Source organism: Anolis sagrei, chromosome X (assembly GCF_037176765.1).
Source record: "Anolis sagrei isolate rAnoSag1 chromosome X, rAnoSag1.mat, whole genome shotgun sequence".
Classification (NCBI taxonomy): Eukaryota; Metazoa; Chordata; class Lepidosauria; order Squamata; family Dactyloidae; genus Anolis; species Anolis sagrei.
This window is the reverse complement of record NC_090034.1, coordinates 88,171,023-88,197,500: the sequence shown is the minus strand read 5'-3', so window position 1 is coordinate 88,197,500 and position 26,478 is coordinate 88,171,023. Positions and strand designations below refer to the sequence as shown.

General features: G+C 44.5%; 1 protein-coding gene across 1 annotated transcript in view; it reads right to left on the bottom strand.

Annotated features, from left to right (window-relative positions):
* Nucleotides 1-483: 483 nt before the first annotated feature.
* The window catches only part of ARHGAP33 (Rho GTPase activating protein 33), a 74,977-nt gene continuing 48,982 nt past the window's right edge, over nt 484-26,478 (bottom strand). Inside the window, exons 14-22 of the mRNA XM_060783921.2 lie at nt 23,154-23,236; nt 22,869-22,976; nt 20,364-20,509; nt 16,108-16,297; nt 14,763-14,908; nt 13,339-13,413; nt 10,790-11,344; nt 3,767-4,125; nt 484-2,748 (exon numbers count right to left, since the gene is read on the bottom strand). Coding sequence (XP_060639904.2) covers nt 1,615-2,748; nt 3,767-4,125; nt 10,790-11,344; nt 13,339-13,413; nt 14,763-14,908; nt 16,108-16,297; nt 20,364-20,509; nt 22,869-22,976; nt 23,154-23,236 — 2,796 coding nt within the window. The 3' untranslated portion in view covers nt 484-1,614. The remainder of the gene's footprint in view (nt 2,749-3,766; nt 4,126-10,789; nt 11,345-13,338; nt 13,414-14,762; nt 14,909-16,107; nt 16,298-20,363; nt 20,510-22,868; nt 22,977-23,153; nt 23,237-26,478) is intronic.

Below are 26,478 nucleotides of genomic sequence, written 5' to 3'. Positions count from 1 at the left end.
AATATATATAAACATCTCCACAGACACACACCAAAGTCCACACCAGACACAAACACATACATACCTCACAGACATGAATACCCGACTCTATCTCCGCTCCAGCACACACAAGCCTGGCTCCCAGGCTTAGGAAGATGTACGTAAGCATTTTATGCCAGGCACACATGCATCTTAAAACCCACCCCTACACACTCACACATATACAAAGTCCCTCCGATGTTAAATAAACACACAAATGTGCCAATTAGCTCCCACCCATCCCACCCAGTTTGAATTCTCTGAACACACCACGGACTGCGCAGTTTTGAAGCTAGGCGCGCAGGATCAACAAGGAAACAGCAAGGTGTGTGTGTGTCGGAGGTGCATTTTTATCATCAAAAGCATCCCTTTTCCCCCTCTGGCACATAGGTAAGTATTGGGGTTCTTCTCTACTGCAGCTTCCCAGGAATTGGCTGAATCTCCGAGAGAGCAGCAGAAAGAAGGTGCTGTTAATGTTTTAATTGGGTTAAAGACAATTATTAAAATGTTAGAACATGCTGCAAATACGCAAAGGAAAGACATTTTAATTGCTGCTCCCACTTCCACTCACCCTTCACTCAGACCCTGCCTTCCACTGAATTGCCTGTGATATCACACAATGGTGCAATACAGGAGCATAGGATGGCCAACAGTGCCCCACAGTGTCCATTCTGCACACTGCATCTCTGTGAGCATAGCTAAAGGTAAAAGTTTCCCCCTGACATTACGTCCAGTAGTGTCAAGACTCTGGGGTTGGTGCTCATCTCCATTTCTTAGCCGAAGAGCCGGCGTTGTCCGTAGACACCTCCAAGGTCATGTGGCTGGCATGACTGCATGGAGCACCATTACCTTCCCGCCAAAGAGGTACCTATTGATCTACTCACATTTCCATTTTTTGATCTGCTAGGTTGGCAGAAGCTGAGGCTGACAGTGGAAGCTCATGTCGCTCCCTGGATTCGAGCCTGCGACCTTTCGGTCAGCAAGTTTAGCAGCTCAATGGTTTAACCCACTGCGCCACCGGGGGCATAGCTACCAGTAATATTCACATTAGATGTGGGTGCTGCTGCAGGAGCGGTGTAGACCAGGAGGATGAAATCACGGGGCAGGGGTTCAACTAGGACACTGTTCCAGTGGGAACAAAGTTCTCCGGCAAGGATGTTAGGAATTCCCTGCTGAGTGGGGAAGGGAATCAAAGGAAAAAGATGTGACATGGAGCAGAACAAAAATAGGGCGAGTCATGTGATGATACAATTAGTAGAGCCGTTATGGCATCAAAGAGGCTGAAGTGATATGATCCAAACGCTCCACTGCAACATCGTGTCTTTTGTGGGGCACCACGCAAGTGCCGGAGCTGCCTTCGGAGATTCGTGTGCTCTTGAAATGTCCACTAGGTTTAAGTATTCAGCAATTCAGAACAGGCCAGCACAGCCACCAACAAATGATCTGGAATGTGATGTCACTGCCACCTGTCAAAATAGATAGTCTTCCATCCAATGCCTGCACTTTTCACATCAAAGAGTACCACAAAATAAATTCCTCAGATGAGGGGAGAAACCCGGAGCCCAGCCCCAAGAATCCCAAAAAGGGTACTGTCTCTCAGCAGTAGCTATGTGTCTGGCCTTCTGTGTACACAGTCCAGCTGGGTCCCAGGTAGCACCCAGAAGGAGACCCTTCCCTCCTCTCCACATTGCCATACTGAGCAGGAGACTCCTCCAACTTCCGCAAAGATGACAGGGAAGCGGAGGCTTGGTTCCCCAGATGGGCAGGGGGTCCATCGTAGGTGATGATGGGCTCTGGCCCATAGGAAGGACGGCCCAAACACGCTGAGGGAGGGCGGTAGAACTGTAGCAAAGTACGGCTGCATGGCAAAACATCCATGAACTGGCGGTATTGCCCCGTCGGTGGGCAGCCCCAGCCAAACTTCTGCTTCTGAGGCAATGGAGGCCTGCTGTGGTGTAAGAGAGGCTGGGGAGCCCCGGGATCAGAATGGCTACGGGGATGTGCCATTTCCAGTGGAGGGGAAGGAGTGGGAGTGATGGAAGGGGGCTCGGGAAACGGTATGTTGACATAAATGGGCTCCTGCCGGGTCACCGTGGGAGGCATTGGCTGGGGATGCGAGCGAGGATTATTGAGGATTGTTTGGAGAGAAGATGGGGCTGGAGGGAGGTAGGGCTGGCGCCACGGTCTCTCAAACACACCGTAGGATGCATTGAAAGTGGCAAAGTACTCAGGGGGTGGGCAACTTGGCCAGGGCTGTGCCATTCCAGGGTAAGCAGGAGGCTCCCCGACAATCTCATAGTAGAGATTTTCATGCTCCATCTGGGGAGGTGGGGTCCCGTTCACGCCACCCCGAGAGGAGGCCGGGAAACGTCCATGATGTCGATGATCTGGGAGATAGGACTGGAAGCCAGGGGGCCTGCCTTTGACGGGCAAATGGCGAGGGGTTACGGGAAAGTGTGGAGGGGGAGGAGGTTTAGGTGGGGCGGGAGACTGGCTGGACAAAGGATAGGGCTCATGAGGGTGGCGTGGGGCACGGTAGGAAAATGATATTGGAGGTGGCTGGTGATGAAGACTGTAGGCAGCTGATGAGACAGAGGTCTGGGAGGAGAGGTGGTAAGGATCGGAGAAGGAATGCAATGGCGGGTCTTTATGGGACATGTCAGTGAGGACCTTTCGGGAAGGGGAAAAGGAATCCGAACTGCCCACGGGAGAGGCCTGGTTGAGCAGCAGCTGCAGAAAAACAAAGCAAGGAAGATAGTCAGGGGCACAGAACTCGAAAAGTTATTGCACTGCAGTCGTGCATTCCAATTATACGATAGTATCCAAAAAGGCAAATGATTGCTATTATTTTAATAACATAAAATGATGATACAGTTGCCCATAATGTTTCACATTACTGTTTTAAAAACTTATGACTAATAGAGAATGGAATCAAGTTGGAAACTGCCCTATTATTTTTATATAAAATAGTTAAGAACTAAGATAGCCCTCTAGGTCACTGGTTCTCAACCTTCCTGATGCCGCTACCCCTTAATACAGTTACTCATGTTGTGGTGACCCCCAACCATTGCTACTTTCCTAACTGTAATTTTGCTACTGTTATGAATCATAAAGTAATTATCTGATATGCAGGATGCATTTTCATTCACTGGACCAAATTTGGCACAAATACCCAGTACGCCCAAATTTGAATACTGGTGGGGTTGGGGCGGGAGATTGATTTTGTCATTTGGGAGTTGCAGTTGCTAGGATTTATAGTTAATTTACAATCAAAGAACATTCTGAACTCCACAAAGGATGGAATTGAACCAAACTTGGCATACAGAACTCCCATGAGCAACAGGAAATACTGGAAGGGTTTAGTGGGCATTGACCTTGAGTTTTGGAGTTGTAGTTCACCCACATCCAGAGAGCACAGGTATTTGTGCCAAATTTGGTCCAGTGGATGAAAATACATCCTGCATATCAGATATTTACATTACAATTCATAACAGTAGCAAAATTCCAGTTATGAAGTAGCAATGAAAATAATTGTATGGTTGGGGGTCACCACAACATGAGGGGTTGCTGCATTAGGAATGTTGAGAACCACTGGTTTAAAGGAATATGATAAAGATACATGATTTTCCTGAACCCATGACAACATACTAAATCATTCAAAACATCCCCTGCCTTTCAATAGTAAACCAACGTCCACACCTTGATTAATGGTCAGTCCAGCTCAGCCCTTCTTAAAGCAACTTCTTACCCGGTTTCCTCCTCGGCGGTCATGGCATTCGCTGCCTCTGCTCCTGCCCCGAACCTGTCCCTGCAGGGAAGAGGGGCCAGCAGCCTTGAAGTTGGGGCGCACCATGGAGTAAAGTGCCCGTGCTCCGCTCGTCAGCTCTCCTGCCTTACACTCCAATGACAGGGAGCGTCGGAAATGCCTCCGGGGCTGCTTCGGCCCAAGGCTGGCCTGCTGTTTCTGCTGCAGGGCCACCTGGTGTGCGCTCTCCGCCAGGGCCAGGGCCATCAGCCGAGCCGGGTTTTTGGGTGGAGGAGGTGGGGGAATGTGCTGCAGCAATGAGAGTGTGCCAGGGGATGGGAGAGTCGCTTCCGTCTTTGGACCTGAATGGGAAAAAGAAAGGAAGGAAGGAGGAAGAACAGAAAGAAAGGTCAGAACCAAGGAACCTTGTGATCTGTGGGGATAGGTAGATTGGAGAGGGTGTAAAGAAGACCACCAGTATTGAAGCGATGCTGCTATGCCATCAACTCCGCTGGACTGGCCACGTTGTCCGAATGCCCAATCACCGCCTCCCAAAGCAGTTACTATATCCCCAACTCAAGAACAGGAAATGTAATGTTGCTGGACAGGAAAAGAGATTTAAAGATGGGCTTAAAGCCAACCTTAAAAACTATGGCATAGACACCGAGAACTGGGAAGCCCTCGAGTGCTCTAACTGGAGGTCACCTGTGACCAGCAGTGCTGCAGAATTCAAAGAGGCATAAATGGAGGACGAAAGGGAGAGACATGCCCAGAGGAAGGTGTGTCAAGAAAACCCTGGCCAGGACCGCCTTCCACCTGGAAACCAATGTCCTCACTGTGGGAGAAAATGCAAATCAAGAATAGGGCTCCAAGCCACATACGGACCCACTGCCAAGACACTGCACTTGAAGGACCATCATCCTCGAGCTATGAAGGATCGCCTAAGTAAGTAAGTAAAGAAGGGCTGGGACATCACGAGGAGGGAGATGGAAATCGGGGAAGCGGGGAGGAGAGGGGCTTATGTTGTTAAATTACTACAGCAATAATATTCACTAGAATGGTCTATTTTTAGTTGTAGAACCACTGACCAATTGGGAATTAATAAGCAATAGAAAGAGTTATTCCAGCAATTAGTTTTATTGCATTGCATTTAGATGTTTTAATTGTTTTATAATTGGAAATGTTAGATTTATTGCATTGTCAAAGGCTTTCATGGCTAGGAATCACTGGGCTGTTGTGAGTTTTCCGGGCTGTATGACCATGTTGCAGAAGCATTTCCTCTTGACGTTTTGCCTGCATCTATGGCAGGCATCCTCAGGGGTTGTGAAAGTTGTGAGAGACCTCACAACCCCTGAGGATGCCTGCCATAGATGCAGGCGAAACGTCAGGAGGGAATGCTTCTGCAACATGGCCATACAGCCCGGAAAACTCACAACACAGTTATATTTATTATTTGTATTTACAATGTGGCATTGAATTTTCCCATAATCTGTAAACCGCTCTGAGTCTCCTTTGGGGTGAGAAAATCAGGGCATAAATATAGTAAATAAATAAACCATTCCTTCCATTAGTGAGGACAAAACCCATAGCCTTCAACTGTCCCAGGCCCCTTCTACACTGCCATATAATCCAGATTAGCAAAGCAGGTAATCCACATTATCTGCTTTGAACTGGATTATATGAATCAACACTGCCATATAATCCAATTCAAAGCAAATAATCTGGATTTTACATGGCAGTGTAGGATGGGCCTGAGTTCATAACTGTGAAGAAACTTACATTTATCTCAGCAGAAATGAGTGAAATCTTGCCTTTCTTACATTACTGGGGCTTTTTTATTTTATTTATTGATTTATTGACTTGCTATATTGATACCTCACCCTTCTCACCCCAGAGCGGCATGACAAATTTGGCAAAAATGCTGTTTGAACAAACATATAAAACAATACACATATACATTAAACCGTAAGAGTAAAAAACATCTATACATTAAAAACCAATTATTAAGACCACACAAATCCAAAGTCACAGTCCAGGAGCCATTCCAATTGTGTGTGTGTGTCAAGAGAGACTTGAGAAACTGCAAATCACTTCTTTGACCCCTTGGGCATCCTCTTTGACCCCTGGGCGTCCCCTGGGCAACATCTGCAAAGATGTTGCCCAGGGGACGCCCAGATGTTTTGATGTTTTACCATCCTTGTGGGAGGCTTCTCTCATGTCCCCACAGAGGGAGCTGGAGCTGACAGAGGGAGATCATCTGCGCTCTCCCTGGATTCAAACCTTTGACCTGTCAGTCCTGTCAGCACAAGAGTTTAACCCATTATGCTACGGGGGGCTCTATTCATGAATGCACTTAGTTCATGTCCAATTATTGCACTGGTTTACTCTGCGAATGCTTGGTCCCACAGCCAAGGCAGGGGATGTTTTGAATTTCTTTCTAAAGGTTAGGAAGGAGGGAACTGACCTAATTTTGCTGGGCAGCTCCATAAACCAAGGGGCCACCACTGAATAGGCCCTGTCTCTCATCCCAACCAGGTGGGACCAAGAGCAGGGCCTCCCCAGAAGATCTTAACCTCTGAGGTGGTTCATAGAGGGAAATACATTTGGACAGGTAAGCTAGGCTGAAATCGTTTAAAACTGTTGTTTCTGTATGAATGACTTTTTATATTTAGATGAAGGGTTAGAAGGCAGGATCATCAAGTTTGCAGATGACACCAAATTGGGAGGGATAGCCAATACTCCAGAGGACAGGAGCAGAATTCAAAATGATCTTGAGAGAGAGAGATGGGCCAAAACTAACAAAATGAAGTTTAACAGCGACAAATGCAAGATACTCCACTTTGGCAGGAAAAACGAAATGCAAAGATACAGAATGGGGGATGCCTGGCTCGAGAGCAGTACGTGTGAAAAAGATCTTGGAGTCCTCGTGGAAAACAAGTTAAACATGAGCCAACAATGTGATGTGGCGGCAAAAAAAGCCAATGGGATTTTGGCCTGCATCAAGAGGAGCATAGTGTCTAGATCTAAGGAAGTAATGCTACCCCTCTATTCTGCTCTGGTTAGACCACACCTGGAATATTGTGTCCAATTCTGGGCACCACAATTCAAGAGAGATATTGACAAGCTGGAATGTGTCCAGAGGAGCGCGACTAAAATGATCAAGGGTCTGGAGAACAAGCCCTATGAGGAGCGGCTTAAGGAGCTGGGCATGTTTAGCCTGAAGAAGAAAAGGCTGAGAGGAGATATGATAGCCATGTATAGATATGTGAGAGGAAGCCACAGGGAGGAGGGAGCAAGCTTGTTTTCTGCTTCCTTGGAGACTAGAACGCGGAACAATGGCTTCAAACTACAAGAAAGGAGATTCCATCTGAACATGAGGAAGAACTTCCTGACTGTGAGAGCCATTCAGCAGTGGAACTCTCTGCCCCGGAGTGTGGTGGAGGCTCCTTCTTTGGAAGCTTTTAAACAGAGGCTGGATGGCCACCTGTCAGGGGTGATTTGAATGCAATATTCCTGCTTCTTGGCAGGGGGTTGGACTGGATGGCCCATGAGGTCTCTTCCAACTCTTTGATTCTATGATTCTATGATTTTATATTAGTCAGCCCTCTTATTTATTGGGGTTAGGAGATCAGGAATCCTGCAAAAGTGGGATCTGAGAAGAAAAATATTTTTTAACCCAAGAGAATGAACACTCCTCTAACAATCTCTTGGACTTGTCTGGCTGGAGGACATGCAGATTCCCACTAAGACCATATTGAAAGGTATAAAAAAGGCTGAAACGCTATGGAGAGAGAGATGGGGGGAGGGCAGAGAAGGGGTCTACGTTCTTAATTGCAGCAATAATATGTTTCATGCTTATGTCTATGTTTGATTTTTATAGTTTTAATGGTTTTAATCTACAGTTATATGTTATTGATTTAGATATGTGATATTTTTATATATATGTGAGGCATTGAATTTGCCATTTCTTCTGTTGTAACTGCTTTGAGTCTCCCAGGCATGAGAAAAGTGGCATAGAATTTTAATTTGATGTTATTATTTGCTGTTTGTATTTTATTTTATTTTGTTGTACTTTAATTCTGGTCTTGGCCTCATGTTAGTCGCCCTGAGTCCCCTTTGGGGTATAAATAAAGATGATGATGATGATGTATTGTCGAAGGCTTTCATGGCTGGAATCACTAGGTTCTTGTAGGTTTTTTCGGGCTATAGGGCCATGTTCTAGAGGCATTTCTCCTGACGTTTCGCCTGCAACTATGGCAAGCATCCTCAGAGGTAGTGAGGTCTGTTGGAAATAGGAAAATGGGTTTATATATCTGTGGAATAGATATATAAGTCCACCCCAGTCATTCCACAGATATATAAACCCATTTTCCTATTTCCAACAGACCTCACTACCTCTGAGGATGCTTGCCATAGTTGCAGGTGAAACGTCAGGAGAAATGCCTCTAGAACATGGCTCTATAGCCTGAAAAAGCCTACAAGAACCTAATGATGATGATGATTACAGAAATGCAGTTAATACATAAATAATAAATAAATAATATCAATCAAATCCACAAATAATATTTGCAAAGCTTAAACTAAAAAAAAAAGTTGTCTACATTTCATTCATTACAATTACAATGTATTATTATAATTACTCCTACTCCTACTCTTTTTGTCTTTTGACCAAACTGTGTTGTAGTCAGGCACATATTTTTTTTGTGTCAGGAGCAAATTGAGAACTGCAAGTCGCTTCTGGTTTGATATGTTGTCCAGGACACCAGGATGTTTGATGTTTTACCATCCTTGTGGGAAGCTTCTCTTATGCCCCCACATGGGGAGCTGGAGCTGACAGAGGGAGCTCACCTGCACTCTCCCTAGATTCGAACCTCTTACCTGTCGGTCTTCAGTCCTGCTGACACAAAGCTTTAACCCACTGCGTTACTGAGGGCTCCTAGTCAGGCACATGCATCCTAGTTTGTATCTGTGAACTACTGTAGTTTAGGAAACCACATTCATAAGGCCTGCTTGGCAAGATTTGTTCAGAGAGGGTTTGCCACTGCTTTCCTCGAAGGCTGAGAGAGTGTGACTTGCCTGAGAGATTTTTCATGGCTGGGTGGGGATTTGAACCCTGGTCTGCCTTGTAATTTCACACTCAATTACTTAATCACATTGGTTCCTTTTTACATCACATGTAAGAGCTCCCAGTGGTGCAATGGGTTAAATTCTTGTGCCGGCAGGACTGCTGTATATATATATATATATTGAGGGGGCTTGGCTTCATGTTAGCCACCCCGAGTCCCCTTTGCGGAGATGGTGGTGGGGTATAAATAAAGTTGTTTGTTAAATAAACACACAAATGTGCCAATTAGCTCCCACCCATCCCACCCAGTTTGAATTCTCTGAACACACCACGGACTGCGCAGTTTTGAAGCTAGGAGCGCAGGATCAACAAGGAAACAGCAAGGTGTGTGTGTGTGTCGGAGGTGCATTTTTATCATCAAAAGCATCCCTTTTCCCCCTCTGGCACATAGGTAAGTATTGGGGTTCTTCTCTACTGCAGCTTCCCAGGAATTGGCTGAATCTCCGAGAGAGCAGCAGAAAGAAGGTGCTGTTAATGTTTTAATTGGGTTAAAGACAATTATTAAAATGTTAGAACATGCTGCAAATACGCAAAGGAAAGACATTTTAATTGCTGCTCCCACTTCCACTCACCCTTCACTCAGACCCTGCCTTCCACTGAAATGCCTGTGATATCACACAATGGTGCAATACAGGAGCATAGGATGGCCAACAGTGCCCCACAGTGTCCATTCTGCACACTGCATCTCTGTGAGCATAGCTAAAGGTAAAGATTTTCCCCTGACATTACGTCCAGTAGTGTCAGACTCTGGGGTTGGTGCTCATCTCCATTTCTTAGCCGAAGAGCCGGCGTTGTCCGTAGACACCTCCAAGGTCATGTGGCTGGCATGATTGCATGGAGCACCATTACCTTTCCGCCAAAGAGGTACCTACTGATCTACTCACATTTCTATTTTTTGATCTGCTAGGTTGGCAGAAGCTGGGGCTGACAGTGGAAGCTCATGTCGCTCCCTGGATTCGAACCTGCGACCTTTCGGTCAGCAAGTTTAGCAGCTCAATGGTTTAACCCACTGCGCCACCGGGGGCATAGCTACCAGTAATATTCACATTAGATGTGGGTGCTGCTGCAGGAGCGGTGTAGACCAGGAGGATGAAATCACGGGGCAGGGGTTCAACTAGGTCACTGTTCCAGTGGGAACAAAGTTCTCCGGCAAGGATGTTAGTTATTCCCTGCTGAGTGGCGATATTTTTATATATATGTGAGGCATTGAATTTGCCATTTATTCTGCTGTAACCGCTTTGTTTATTATTATTATTATTACTACTACTACTACTACTACTGCTGCTGCTGCTACTACTAGGAGCCCCCGGTGGCGCAGTGGGTTAAAGCACTGAGCTGCTGAGCTTGTTGATCGAAAGGTCGCAGGTTCGATTCCGGGGAGCGGCGTGAGCTACCGCTGTCAGCCCTAGCTTCTGCCAACCTAGCAGTTCGAAAACATGCAAATGTGAGTAGATCAATAGGTACCGCTCCGGCGGGAAGGTAACGGCGCTCTATGCAGTCATGCTGGCCACATGACCTTGGAGGTGTCTACGGACAACGCTGGCTCTTTGGCTTAGAAATGGAGATGAGCACCACACCCCAGAGTCAGACATGACTGGACTTAATGTCAGGGGACTACCTTTACCTACTACTACTACTACTACTACTATTCAAATCTGGGGAGTGGGTTGAGCTCCCATCTGTCAGCTCCAGCTTCCCATGCTGGGACATGAAAGAAGCCTCTCACAGGATAGTAAAACATCCGGGCGTCCCCTGAGCAATGTCCTCGCAGACGGCCAATTCTCTCACACCAGAGGAGACTTGCAGTTTATCAAGTTGCTCCTGACACAGAAAAAAAAAATCACATGTATGAAAATGCTTTTGGAACAATCCTGAGAAATTTAAGTATTCTTGCCACTCACTGTGTGGAGAGGAACGACCTTTGGTTTGTGTAATCTTGCAGCGGACTTCACGTTCACAAGTATCATTCAGCTGCCCACCGGCAGCACACAGCAGCATGGAGATCATGTGTGGTGGGGAGACTTGCACATTCAGGCCTCTTGTCTCACCCCCAGTGAACATTTCCAGCACTTTGTTGGGAAGGGAGATGGGCGATGACTCCGATGTGCCGATAGTGGGGGGCGAACAGGGTGAGAGGGGCCCGGCAGGGCTTGGAGAGCTGGACTCATCGGAGAGGGAGGGCTGCTGAGCAGGAGGGCTGCACTGGAAGGTCAGAGGGTCAAAGTCCAAGCCACGGAGGCCAGGAGGGCTGAGCTCCAACTCCGAGTCCAGCTCTGAGTCGCCCTCCAACCAAGAAGAACGGCGCCGTGCAGCCAGGTCTACAGTCCCAACAGCCAGGCCTTCACCCTGGCCCGACACAGAGGAACCCAAAGAAGAGCACGAGCGGCATGGCTTGAGGGTGGGGAAGGCATCACTGCTGGAGTGGGGGCGCCGAAGGCAAGGCAGCTTGGGAAGGCCTAGGGGAAAGACAAAGTGGGGTGGGGGAGGAAAAACAATCAGGACATGCATGTATGCAACCCACCATCCCAAATATGCCCCCGCCACAAAGTAAGAGGCAAGGCTAGATGCTAAACTGGTATTTATTGCCACCTTGATGTAACCAACTGCTTGCAGACCAGCTTGCATGATCAGAGACCACTTAGAAAAGGCATGGGCCAACTTCAGCCCTCCAGGTGTTTTGGATTTCAACTCCCACAATTCCTAATAGCCGGTATTGTGGGAGTTAAGGTCCAAAACACTTGGAGGGCCAAAGTTTGCCCATGCCTGACCAAGAAGGCAATTAAATGCTGGAAGTGCGACCAACAGATTGGGACCTTTTTCCAAGGATTCTGGAGCACGATTCACAACGACATACAAAAAATATTAAAAATTCAAATAAAGAAAGACCCAGAGTTCTTCTTATTAGGAATGCTCGATTTGGAGGGAGAGATAAACAAAGAAAAATTATTTCATTATTTAACAACCGCGGCCCGGGTCATGTATGCTAGAAAATGGAGACAGAAAGAGACACCTCAAAGAGAAGACTGGCACAATAAAATAATGGACATAATCAGTATGGATGAATTAACCTATTGGATAACACCTAATTATGGAATCCCAAGGAAACCCACAAACTGGGATCCAGTTAAAGAACACTTCAGGCAATGGAAAATCGATATTATATACTAACAAGAGTAAATCACAACATATGTTTATACATATACGGAAGGAATGACATAGAAGTAATTTCAGAAAGATTTGTAAAGATTTGTAAAGATCCCCAATGACTAGATGGAAGTCACTTTTAACCAAAGTTTTTATTTTTTTTCCTGTTTTTCCCCGTTTTTTTTCTATTATTATGATTTTTTTTCTTTTGTATTTGTACTTGTTGTCTTTGTATTTGTATTTTTTTCTGTTTTTTCTTAATTGGTGTATTTGTGCTTCTCAAACCTTTTTTCCCCTACTTTCCTATTCCACAATGTTCTCCCTCTTTCCTTGTACAATTCTTTCTATGTTTATAAAATGTAATAAAAATTTATTTATTTTTTTAAAAAAAGAAGGCAATTAATATGCAACAGCTCCACATGAGTCCCGCGGGGAGATAGAGCGAGTTACAAATTTATTATTATTATTATTATTATTATTATTATTATTATTATTATAAATACAACAAGATTAGTACACAGCACTTTGGGGAGACGGTGGCACGGTACAAATAAATTATTATTATTTGATACTTAACAAAACTAGTACACAGCAAACAAGATCACTATGCTGGCTGTTGTACTGCATCACACATCGGACACTTCCCAAGTGTCTAGGACTGTGTGATGTATCTGGCACAAGCCAGTGGTGATTGGCACAGTGGGTGTGGTGCCTAAAGACCTTGGCCTGCACTTAAACACAATTGGTGCTGACAAAATACCATCTGTCAGCTGCAAAAGGCCACCCTACTGGGATCTGCACACATTATTCATCGATACATCACACAGTCCTAGACATTGGGAAGTGTAAAACAGCTACTTTCAAAGTAAAAACCACCCAATGAAACAGGAAATAACACTTTCAAACCATTAACGAAAGGATTTGGAAGTCTCAGAAGTTTCGAAAAGTTTCAAAAAAAATTTTCTGGGAAAATCGGAATTGACTTTAGAATCGAACCACCAGCACCCCCTACATCCGAAACGAGTTTTGAACCAACTTTTCTGTGTCGATAAACCAAGCCTAGTTTGTACTATCTATATACCTCTCCGATGCCCAGCTACCTTCAGCTATAGAGGAAGACATTTATCCTATCATCCATATTGAAAAAAATTCAAAAGCCAGTCTAATCAGATTTTGACAGATGGAATGGTGGGAGCAAAATCTTATTCTTTGCTCCAGACAGCATAGACTCACAAAGCTGGAAAAAAATACAAGAGCCATCCAATCCAGTCCTACACAAAGTATCAGCACTCAAAATCCTCATTACCTGTCATGCTGGCATGTGATGTCAGGGATTCCTCACTCTTGGCTGATCGCAGAGTAACTGTTTCAGCTTGGCCTCCTACAGCAAGACAAGAGAAAGAAGTAAATTTGTTGCATTTCTATTCCACCTTTCTCTAGTGCAGTGGGTTCCCAAACTTTGGTCTTACAGGTGTTTTGGACTTCAAGTCCCAGAAATCCCAGCCAGCCAGCCAGCCTACCAGCTGTTAGGAACTGTCTGAGCTGAAGTCCAAAACACCTGGACGACCAAAGATTGGGAACGACTCTGCTCTAGTGAATTCAGGATACAATTTCATAGCTCTCTAACTCTCTACATTATCTTTGCAAAAGAGGGTAGGTCAACTGTCCCGTGGCACCAGTCCTGGATCCGAAAGGGTGAAGGAGAGCAATGTGTTTATGACACAACACATTTTTGATTGTTGTTTGAGACAGAGTTATTTAAATTACACAACATGGGTGGAGATAGTTCTCACTACTTTATATAATATATTATATAATATATTATATAATATACAATATAATAATATTTTATATTACATGTAACATTACTAATAATATTACAGTATAGTGATATAGTGCAATATAGTACTATATAATACTAATATTGTGCTATGCTAGTAATATAATTTATTGTATGTACATATAACTTGTAAGCCACTCTGAGTCCCCTTTGGGGTGATAAGGGCGGGATATAAATGTCGTAAATAAATAAATAAATACTTTTTATAGAATCATAGAATCCTAGAGTTGGAAGAGATCTCATGGGCCATCCAGTCCAACCCCTGCCAAGATGCAGAAAAATCTCGTTCAAAGCACCCCTGACAGATGGCCATCCAGCCTCTGCTTAAAAGCCTCCAAAGAAGAAGCCTCAGGGCAGAGAGCTCCACTGCTAAACAGCTCTCACCATTAGGAAGTTCTTCCTCAAGTTCAGGTGGAATCTCCTTTCTTGTAGTTTGAAGCCATTGTTCCATGTCCTAGTCTCCAGGGCAGCAGAAAATAAGCTTGCTCCTTCCTCCCTATGACTTCCCCTCACATATTTATACATGCCCTTCACCATGTCGCCTCTCATCCTTCTCTTCTTCAGGCTAAACACACCCAGCTCTTTAAGCCGCTCCTCATAGGGCTTGTTCTCCAAACCCTTGATCATTTTAGTCGCCCTCCATTGGGCACATTCCAGCTTGTCGACTTTAAAACAAGGCTCCAGAACAGCACTGGCTATTTTGTTAAGAATCAGACTAGACACCCCAGTGACTCCAAGACGTGAAGCCATCTCAGCACAGTTCCTGAAATGGTTTAGAGAATTACAGTACTCTGATCTGCACTGACACTGAATGATTTGGCCAAAAGCAGACAGGGTCCTGAAGCATCCTTAGCAGCATATGCTGTTCTGGTGTCCATTGAGTCTCTCACCTGGCAGAGGCTCTCCAAGACCAAAAAGCTCTCCAAGTCGATGCGATTTCTTGCGGAATGTAACTGGGGCTTTGCCAATGGCAAAGAAAGCCTTCCAGCCAGGGCCTGACGTTTTCCGTACCCTCCCATTACTTTCAGCCTTTTGCCTACAGGTGGAAAAGACAGGTCAGTATTGCGCCACCAGCTTCAGCTACTAAACATTCAAGCCTTCTACAGATCAATGGGAGCAATCCTGGGAACTTTTTGTCAATCAGGGAACACATTTAATCACAACGCTAAACAGATAGAAAATGCTCCCACATCATGCATCAACTGTCACAGGATCTCTGCATACAACCCTTAAAATGTGTAGTAAAATTAATAAGACTGAGTTACAGTCAATCTATTTGTATTGTGTGTAAACTATAGAATAGCTGGAGAAACCAGGGGAAAATGATTACATGCTTGATCATACCGAGGTATAAATATTCAATAATATTCCTGTATCTTTGTATTATGGAAAGAGAAGTCAAGGATGGGGGTTCAGAGGTGGGAATGGGGAGGTGGTGGGACTGGAAAAATAATGCTTGTATTTTGATTTCGAAGACTAAACACACACACATATACATACATACACACTTATATGTCTTTCACAATAAAAAAATAACAAAAGAAGAAAAAAATGTGTAGTGAAGTCAGGGTTTGCAGAATCAAAACATAATTAATGAACAACGAAGATGATGCCATGTGCCACACTTTCCCAGGGTGCAGCCAGACAGCTCACAAAATGCGCAAGCTCCCGTGCTTTTACCTGCGGTGTCCAAATGACGCCTCAGGTAAAAGCAAATTATTTCAGCACAAAGCAGGAAAACCCTGCTTTGTGCCAAATTAAGTTGACCCCTGGAAAGACCCAGGCCTTTCAGAAGACCTGGTTCTTTCCAGCTGTGGGCCCTGTGTAGATTGGACCCGAGAATCACACCACACAACTTCCGGGCCTTAACCAACCACTATCAGCCCACTCCTGGTGCATAGAAATGACACGTCAGGAGACGGGGGGGGGGGGGGGGGAGGAAAATCAGTTATCCCACCCGCTTCTCCTGGCACACAATTTCTATGCAGGGTAATGGGGGCTGGCTAAGTAATTTTTTAATTTTAAGGCTTTTCCGAGGGGTTTTTGTTGGTGTCGGAAGGTCCAGCAGGGCATCTTGACACCGCCAAGTGAGGGGATGTTTTGCAGGTGTAGGGACAGTAGTCCAGACTGACCCAGTTTTTTAAAACTTGATTGGACTTTTCCCTTGTGCGGAATCGGGCTCAGGCTTCCCATTTCCTCCGCATTAACTGCCACTATACATGTAGCCCCCATTACCTGGTGTCAGGTGAACTCAACACAGTGGAGATTTTTCCTTGTCCCTGCAGATCAGCGGATCTTTGTCTGGCCTCCGACTTGGTGATCTTACAGAGGGCCTGGGTACGAGCCTGAGCTTCTTCCAGGGACAGCAACCGAGTGGAGGGACAGCTCACCAGCTGGGATTTGGGTCGGGGAAGGAAGCAGCGTCCTGTCAGAGGAGAGAGGCAGTGGCAAGGCAAAGAGGGGTAAAGCCTCATGCCTGCATTATCGGTTCAAGCAAGCTGTCTAATGTTTTCCCGGGGAATAAAGTACCAATGCCAGTGGTTCCAAGTGTTGCATTCCCAAATATCACTGGACTACAGAATTTTGATATGGTCATCTTTATTACGGCTCATGAGACTTGAAGTCCATCAACTTCCAGGAGCATGGCTTTGGGGACTGCTCATTTAGTCAAACTGCAGTGGTTTTTGGCACACATGAATTTCCCAGTTCAGATCATTTCCAGGTTGACTTTGAGCTTATCCATATATTTTTAAAAAGTAGATCCAAATAAAGTTTTCCCACTGAAGCATCATTAACTTTGTCTGAATCTAATTCTTAACTGCTAGTGGACAACTATGGCCCTCCAGCATAGGCACAGGGAGGATTTCTTGAGAGGGCCCTGTCAAGAGTTTTATACTGTTTAGATCATTTCTTAAGTGAAAAATGGGTAAGTGATTGCAAGAATCATGTCCAGTCATTGTATGACCAGCAACAGTCAAGCCACCTGTGAAAGCTTAGCTATTACAAATTGAGAGACTGAGAATATAGAGAGTAGAGAAGAGATAGAGAAGAGTATGAGCAGAGAATGAGCAGAGAATGCTGATGGTGAGACTGTGAAGAAAGCAAGAGCTAGAGGAAGAGGAATAGATTCCTGTAAAAGCTTAAGGAAGGTTTGCTGTAATATTGGGATCGATGGATTGAAACTGTTATTTGTGACTATTGCATAAACATTTACTTTATTGGAAGAAAGTTTGTCTTCTGTGGATTGTATTATTTTTCTCAACGGGGCACAGCTTCCGAGAAGGGGGTTTGAATGCTTGAAATCAACCCCAACTATAAAGCAGCAACCCCATAGCTGCAACAGGCCCAACACACCTCCCTGATAATAAGAGGTCAAGGTTTCCCCTGACATTAAGTCTAGTTGTTTTTTTGTTTTTTTTTTAGCATTTTTTATTATTATTATTATTATTGTATAATACATAGAAACATACCATCTTTGAAAATAACATACAAAATACCAGTTTTTTTCCCCAATCCCGCCACCAGCACCCCCCCCCCCCCCCCCGGAACAAATAAATACTTTAGCTGTGTTTATTACAATTGTTCTATCATGAGAATAGTTTTGTTCAACACCGTATATTTATCTTTCCCCTTTATTCTATATATGAGACCCTTCCATTTTGCTTTCCATGTCTTTTTGCTTTGACCCGTCATATAGTAACTTTTCACATTTTCTCAACGGGGCACAGCTTCCGAGAAGGGGGTTTGAATGCTTGAAATCAACCCCAACTATAAAGCAGCAACCCCATAGCTGCAACAGGCCCAACACACCTCCCTGATAATAAGAGGTCAAGGTTTCCCCTGACATTAAGTCTAGTTGTATCCGACTCTGCGGGGTGGTGCTCATCTCCATTTCTAAGCCAAAGAGCCAGCGTTGTCCGTAGACACCTCCAAGGTCATGTGGCCAGAATGATTGCATAGAGCACGGTTACCTTCCCGCAGAAGCGGTACCCATTAATCTACTCACATTTGCATGTTTTCGAACTGCTAGGTTGGCAAAAGCTGGGACTAACAGTGGGACCTCACCCCGCTTCCGGATTTTAACTGCCAACCTTTCGGTCAGCAAGTTCAGCAGCTCAGCGGTTTAACCTGCTGTATCACAAGGGAGCCTTTTTTTAAAAAAAGATAAGTAAACAACCAAATAGGAAGGGGAGGCCTTTCTGAATCAGGAAGGAAGGTGAGGGAGCTGACAGTAGAACCAGCTTTTGTCACGCAAATCGCAGAAGCAAGCTCACATTGTAGGTGAAGAACACCTTGTCACCACACTTTAAATATTTGTTTAGTCATTTAAAAATTGATAGCCTGACTTCCTGCCCAGAGGCCTCCAAAGGCAGTTTGCAGAGAAAAGGACAGGCAAAAGAACGCAGCCATAAAAAAACAGAAGATTTGCCTTCAGGCATAGTTCTTTGAGGTAAATGTAAATAAATATTTTTGAGATCTCCCAATATTGTATAACACGTTGGATAACTTTGCAAAATAGCACATCAAGGTCAGGTGGCTGCCTCGGGTTTAATTTCAATGCCACAAAAGGGTAGCAGATTGTTGGTTATTGAAAGTGTGATTTTAAGGCTAGGGATGCTTATGAGATTTTCTGCTTATTGTTCCAAAATAACTTGGCTGTCACAGGTCATCAAACACTTTGAACAGAGTTAAGATCGATTTACTGCTCTGCCTCAAGCAAAAAATACCTTGGAGTGTCCCTGACATTGGAAGATGAAGCCAAGGGTTACAACCTCCATATATCGTTCCAAATAAAACTCTGACGTATTCCAAAAGGTCAGCAGGACTCCAGACTTATTCAGATATCAGAACATACATCTCTATCATACATCTCTGTGTCATAGGGTTGCCCAGAGAACTGGTAAAAATAAAAGTAAAGATTTCCCCTGCCATTAAGTCTAGTCATGTCCAATTCTAGAGGGTGGTACTCATCTCCATTTCTAAGGGGAAGAGCCGATGTTATCCATAGACACCTCCAAGGTCATGAGGCCAGCATGACTGCATGGAGCACCGTTACCTTCCCGCAGAAGTGGTTGTTCTACTCACATTTGCATGCTTTTGAACTGCTAGGTTGGCAGAAGCTAAGGCTAACCTGAATTCGAACTGCCACTGTTTCCATGAGCAAGTTCAGCAGCTCAGCGGTTTAACGCACTGTGCCACTAGGGGGCCCTAGAGAGGTGGTATTACAGTGGAGCAGGGGTCCTCAAAAACTAAGGCCCAGGGTCCGGATACGGCCCTCCAAGGTCATTTACCCAGCCCTCACTGAAGGTCAACCTAAGTCTGGAACGACTTAAAAATACACAACAACAACAACAACAACAACAATAATCCTATCTCATCTGCCAAAGTCAGGCCACACTTCCCACTGAAATACTAATAAGTTTATGTTTGTTAAAATTGTTCTTCATTTTAATTATTGTATTGTTTTAAAGTGTTTTTTGCACTACAAACAAAATATGTGCAGTGTGCATAGGAATTCATTCATGTTTTTTTCAAATTATAATCTGGCCCTCCAGCAGTTTGAAGGACTGTGACCTGGCCCTCTGTTTAAAAAGTTTGAGAACCCCTGCAGTAGAGTCTTACTTATCCAACATAAACTGGCCAGCAGAACATTGGCTAAGCAAAAATGTTGGATAATAAGGAGCGATTAAAGAAAAGCCTATTAAACGTCAAATTACGTTATGATTTTACAAATTAAGCACTGAAATATCACCTTTTACAACAAACTGAGAGAAAAAGCAGTTCAATACACGGTAACGTTATGTAGTAATTACTGATTTACAAATTTAGCATCAAAGCATTGCAATGTACTGAAACAGCTGTGGATCTGGGGGGGGGAGGCAGACTGTGTTGGATAATACAGCACGTTAGATGGATGAAGGTTGGATAATCGAGACTCTACTGTACTTGTGAAAGCCTCATGAATCATTAAGAATAGCAGCTTGGGGAAGTTATTTTTCAGATGACACCCCTAGACTCCTTCAAGGATTGGTCATGTGGTTTGGGGATTCTGGGAGTTGTTCAAAAAGTAACTTTCCACATGCTAGAACATCAGTGATATATCATAACTATATCATTGTGCAGGCTAAACAGTGTTCCATGCTACTCCACTGCCTGGAAGCCCATAGCACACACTGTATGGAAGCAATAGGAAGGGATCATTGGCTTCTTCTCTGTCCTTCCCCCAAACAATTCTACTTGCATGAGACATAAACATCAGAATAGGGTTTCATTGTCAACAGTGTGGGGAGGAGGGAGGGAAGGACTAGTGATGGCTCTTTGCCTATGGTTGGAATAGATTGGCAGTTGAGGAAACAAAGCGACATTGATTCTACAAACATCAGCAATCTGAAATGACAGTTTCCCTTGAGACATTTGAGATTCCGTGAGAAGGATGCTACATAAGACTTCTGAGAAACCTGCAAACAGGGCTTTAGAAGGGGCCGAGGTACCTGTGCCATCCTTGCCAACCGAAGTGAAAGTGTCACTGAAGAGAGTCTGTACATTGTTGAGGAGGAACTCAACCACCAGAGACTGAACCCGGACTTCCTGGAAGGCATCAGCTCCACACTGAGCAACAGACTCCAGAGTCACTGATCTGTCATAAAAGGCAGAAGAGGTGTTACTGGTCAGCCAGGCACAAGAAGATCTAGATGGGAACAAGCATAATGAAGTACCAGGGCATCATGCTTGTGCCTTACGGAGGGCCCAGATGAGACCCAAGGGAGCATATTTAACTCGGGAGGAAAACCTCCAACTCCAACTGGGAAGGGGAGAGCAGACATACTTGGCACATGGCAGTGTGGTGCACATGTGAAGGCGAAGAAGAGCGTGCAAAGCTGGAGGGAGGCTCTGCCAACGAGTCCCTTCAAGGAATGGGGGTTCTGTGTGGGAAGTTTGGCCCAATTCTATTGTTGGTGTGGTTCAGAATGCTCTTTGATTGTGGGTGAAATATAAATCCCAGCAACTTCAACTCCCAAATGTCATGATCTATTTTCCCCAAACTCCACCAGTGTTCACATTTGGGCATATTGAGTATCCGTGTCAAGTTTGGTCCAGATCCATCATTGTTTGTGTCCACAGTGCTCTCTGGATGTCGGTGAAGTACAGCTCCAAAACGGAACATCAATGTCCACCAACCCTTCCAGTATTTCCTGTTGGTCATGGGAGTTCTGTGAGCCAAGTTTAGTTTGATTCCATCGCTGCTGGTGTTCAGAATGTTCTTTGATTGTAGGTGAACTATAAATCCCAGCAACTACAACTCCCAAATGACAAAATCAACCCCCTTCCCCCCATATTCAAATTTGGCCATATCAAATATTTGTGCCAAATTTGATCCAGGGAATGAAAATATATCCTGCATATCAGATATTTACATTACGATTCATAACAGTAGCAAAATTACAGTTATGAAGTAGCAATGAAAATAATGTTATGGTTTGGGGGTCATCACAACATGAGGAACTGCATTAAGGGGTCGCGACATTAGGAAGGTTGAGAACTACTGCACTAATGACAATGGCAAGGTTCTGCAAGTAATGGAGTTTAGAAGATATATTGTGGAATGGTGACTGCATCAGGCACAAGGGAAAGGGAAGCAGAGTGGAGAATAAGTGCAACATTTCACAGAATAAACCTGCGGAAGATAGAACCAAGCAACCTAAAAAGTGGTTAAGCTGCCAAAGGTTATTAACGAGGAAGAGACACACAAGGCATGAAAGGTGCAGGAGTTTGCTTTCAACCGAGTCTATAGAGAAAGGGCAGATCCCGCTCTGTATTCCCCTTGATGAATTATACTTTTGTACTTTGCAATCAGTTTACAGCAGGGGTCCTCAAACTAAGGCCCGGGGGCCGGATATGGCCCTCCAAGATCATTTACCCAGCCTTCGCTCAGGGTCAACCTCAGTCTGAAACGACTTGAAAGCACACAAGAACAACAACAATCTTATCTCATCAGCCAAAAGCAGGCCCACACTTCCCATTGAAATACTAATCAATTTATATTTGTTAAAATTATTCTTCATTTTAATTATTGTATTGTTTTAAAGTGTTTTTTGCACTTATGCAAAAAGTTATGTCCGACTCATCTCAAGTTCTAAGCCGAAGAGCCGGCGTTGTCCATAGACGCCTCCAAGGTCATGTGGCCAGCATGACTACATGGCTCGCTGTTACCTTCCCACCTAAGTGGTACCTATTGATCTATTCACATTTGCATATTTTTGAACTGCTAGATTAGCAGAAGCTGGGGCTAATAGTGGGAGCTCACCCTGCTTCCTAGATTTGAACCGCCGATCTTTCTGTCAGCAAGCTCAGCGGTTTAGCCCGCTGCACTACTGGGGGCTCTGATCAGCATGTATGTAAAAGCAAATAATGTAAATACACAAATGTCCTGTTGCTATACACTTCAGCAAAAGTATCAATTCAATTAATCATGAGAATACTCAGTTAATTCGTATAGTACACAAGCACTCGTGTACTATACGAATTAATTGAGTATTCTCATAATTAATTGAATGGATACTTTTGCTGAAGTGTATAGCAACAGGACATTTGTGTATTTACATTCTACTTATAGATATCTGTGTAGTTAGAATGTGTAAACAAATACAGAGAAGCTTATGAGGCGTATCGACAGACTACTGTTGGCAGAACATTTTGCAGACTGGAGTATCTACAGCAAATCCCCACCTCAAAACAATCTACAAAAAGGTTAGACCAGTGCCAGGGAATGATAGGGAAGAACCAGAGAAGCCAAATGATGCTCAAGACCTGTGGAGTCTAATTCCCGGGAGTCGGTATGGGAAAGCTATGCCCCCAGAGGACTGTTGGCAGGCGTCGGTGATCACTGATACCACAGGGAAAATATTAGGGCAACATGGAGAAGATTACAAGAGCAGTGCAAAAAAGGAAGGCAAAGCACAAGGGGAGGCACAAGGGAAGTGCCGGTGCCATCTCACCGCAGCAGGTTGGGTGCCCAAACGATGGCTAAATTGCGAATATGCATGCTGGTGTTTTGACTGTGCATAGCCATGCGTGCCAGGTGCCGCAGGAGGAACTCCAGAGTCCTGTAGAGATAGAGCAGAAGCAGCTACAGCTCAAAGGACTGCTTCTACCATCTGCCCTCCCCGACTCCCTCGCAACCCAGCCTATGCCCCAAGCTCCCTTCCACTCCCAGATGCCTCTGCCCAGACTCCCAACCCAGTTGGCAGGACTGTGAATCCACAGCTTTAGACAATGCCTACCTATAATGTGGCGGAGGCAGCTGCTGAATGACATCATGGACTGCCACCAAGCGCTCCTCGTTCCCTGAAACGGACACAGCCTCCTGCAGAGAAGGGAAAAGAAAAGGCTGGAGGAGGGGAAGACAGCATGGCAATCCTCAGGTGGAAATTTACATAATTAATATGTAAATATATTGAGAATAATCTCAATATATTTACATAAGGTAAAGGTTTTCCCTGACATTAAGTCCAGTCGTGTCCGACTCTGGGGGTTGGTGCTCATCTCCATTTCTAAGTCGAAGAGCCAGCGTTGTCCATAGACACCTCCAAGGTCATGTGGCCAGCATAACTGCATGGAGCGCCGTTACATTCCCGCCAAAGCAGTACCTATTGATCTATTCACATTTGCATTTTTTCAAACTGCTAAGTTGGCAGAAGCTGGGGCTGTCAGCTCACGCCGCTCCCCAGATTTGGACCAGCGACCTTTCGGTCAGCAAGTTCAGCAGCTCAGCAGTTTAATCCACTGCACCACAGGGGGAGCATATTTGCATATTTAATAAACTTTCATGCCCTTCTCAAACAGAACAAAAAAAAAGGAATTTCAGCAAAATTTCGGTAATGCGAGGAAGCCACTAAAAGCATGGAAATTAAAGTAGAATAATTATAAATGCTGAAAGGGCCAGGCTAAATAATTGGGTTCACATCCAATCATACTTCTAGAGGTTTTTATAGCTTTTTATGGGTAAGAAATAAAATAATAATAATAATAATAATAATAATAATAGACTTGAAGAAACACCACACTCTTCAAGTCTATTATTATTATTATTATTATTATTATTATTATTATTTCTTACCCATGTCTCCTCACATTGCTAAAGCTAAAGGTAAAGGTTTTCCCCTGACATTAAGTCTAGTCATGTCCGACTTAGGGGTTTGGTGCTCATCTCCATTTCTAAGCCGAAGAGTCAACATTGTCTGTAAACACCTCATAGGTCATGACTGCATGGAGCGCCTGCGCCATTACCTTCCCATCGGAGCAATACCTATTGATCTACTCACATTTATGGGACCAAGCCTTTGAGGCAGTGCAATGAGGCAAAATTGTGTCCTGAGATGGTTTTTAAACAACTTTTAATGTGGATATAAATGATTTTAATGTTTGTATATATTTATGTTTTTATGTCCAGGCATTGAATGTTTGTCAAACCAAGAACGGGCAACTTGGAAGTCCCTAAACAGACTCAGAAGGGGGAGTGGGCAGATCAAAAGACAACCTGGCAAAATGGCACTACCTAAAAGAATCCCACACCTTGTGTGACTGTGGAGCAGAACAGACAACTCTGCATCTGGATGCTTGTCCACTATGCCCTGCCTCGTGTACAGAGGAAGAATTGTTGGAGGCTACAGACAATGCCATCGCTGTTGCCCATTTTTGGTCAAAAGATATTTAGCCACCTGCGCTCCTTCTATTTTTATCAGTTTTATACTAATTTATGCCATGCTTTTGATAAGAAATAAATAAATAATCTTTTTCCTCTTCTTCATCAGCATCCAAATAAAAACACATAACTTCAGGAAAAAGCCGGGAAGTGGGAGAATCACAGGGGGCTGTGGAGTCAGAATTAGAAACTCCAGGAAAGACAGGATGTAATTTATCCATCACGCCTTTCCTCTGGCTTCCTGCCAAGCCAAGGAAAAGGGATCGCAACAGGCAGCGGCAGAGTTCACCTGAAGCAGCAAGACTCCCTCCTCCTGCTCATCTTCAACTCTTGCCGCCTGCCTGGGCAGTGAAGCTGAGCCAAGAGCCACCAGTTAGTATGCAAGGAAGAAGGCCTCCACTTCTAAACAACAGAGAAAAGCCTAGAGCCGAGCAGAAAGGCATGCAGATAAATGGCTGGAAAGAACATCAACAGGGGTCTGGAGGAGTGGCACAAAGGGACAGACTGAGAGGGCAGTAGTAAATTAAGACTATAGGGAAACTGGGTGGCTATCAGTTTTCTATATGGCCATGTTCCAGAAGCATTCTCTCCTGACATTTTGCCCACATCTATGGCAGGCATCCTCAGAGGTTGAGGGGTCTGTTGGAAACTAGGCAAGTGAGGTCTATATATCTGTGGAATGTCCACAGATATATAGTGGGAGAAAGAACTTTTGTCTGGTTGAAGCAAGTATGGATGCTGCAATTGGTCACCCTGATTAGCATTGAATGGCCTTGCAGCTTCAAAGGCTGGCTGGCTGCTGCCTGGGGGCAGACTTTGTTGGGAAGTGTTAGCTGGCCCTGATAGTTTCATGTCAGGAATCCCCCTGTTGTTTCAGTGTTCCTCTTTATTCACTGTCCTGATTTTAGAGTTTTTTTAATACTGGTAGCCAGATTTTGTTCATTCTCATGGTTTCCTCCTTTCTGTTGAAATTGTCCACGTGCTTGTGGATTTCAATGGCTTCTCTGTGTAGTCTGACATGGTAGTTTTTAGAGTAGTCCAGCATTTCTGTGTTCTCAAATAATCAGCTGTGTTCAGGTTGGTTCATAAGGTCCTCTGCTATGGCTGAAGCTGTTGCCATTCACTTTAAGAAGGACTGCTCATTTAGTCAAACTGCGGTGGTTTCTGACACACATGAATTTCCCAGTCCAGACCACCTCCTGGTTGACTTTGGGCTTATTCATATATATTTTTTAAAATACATCAAAATAAAGTTTTCCCACTGAAGCATCATTAACTTTGTCTGAAACTAATTCTTAGCCGCTAATGCAGTGGTTCTCAATTTGTGGGTCCCAGGTGTTTTGGCCAGCAACTCCCATAAATCCCAGCAAGTTTACCAGCTGTTAGGATTTCTGGAAGGCCAAAACATCTGAGGACCCACAGGTTGAGAACCACTGTTCTAGTGGACAACTGTGGCCCTCCAGCATAGGTACGGAGAGGATTTCTTGAGAGGGCCTAACACACCTCCTTGATAATAAGAGGCAAAGGTTACTCCCGACAATAAGTCTAGTCATGTCTGACTCTGGGGGGTGGTGCTCATCTCCATTTCTAAGCCGAAGAGCCAGCGTTGTCCGTAGACACCTCCAAGGTCATGTGGCCAGTATGACTGTATGGAGCGCTGTAACCTTCCCGCCGGAGCAGTATCTATTGAACTACTCATATTTGCATGTTTTCAAACTGATATGTTTGCAGAAGCTGTGGCTAAAAGCGGGAGCTCACCCTGCTCCCTGGATTTGAACCACCAGCCTTTTGATCAACAAGTTCAGTAGCTCAGCAGTTTAACCCACTGCGCCGCCAGTGGGCTCCAATAATACTAAAATATTAATTGAACAATGTGGCAATCTTTGACTAAAATATTTCTTATA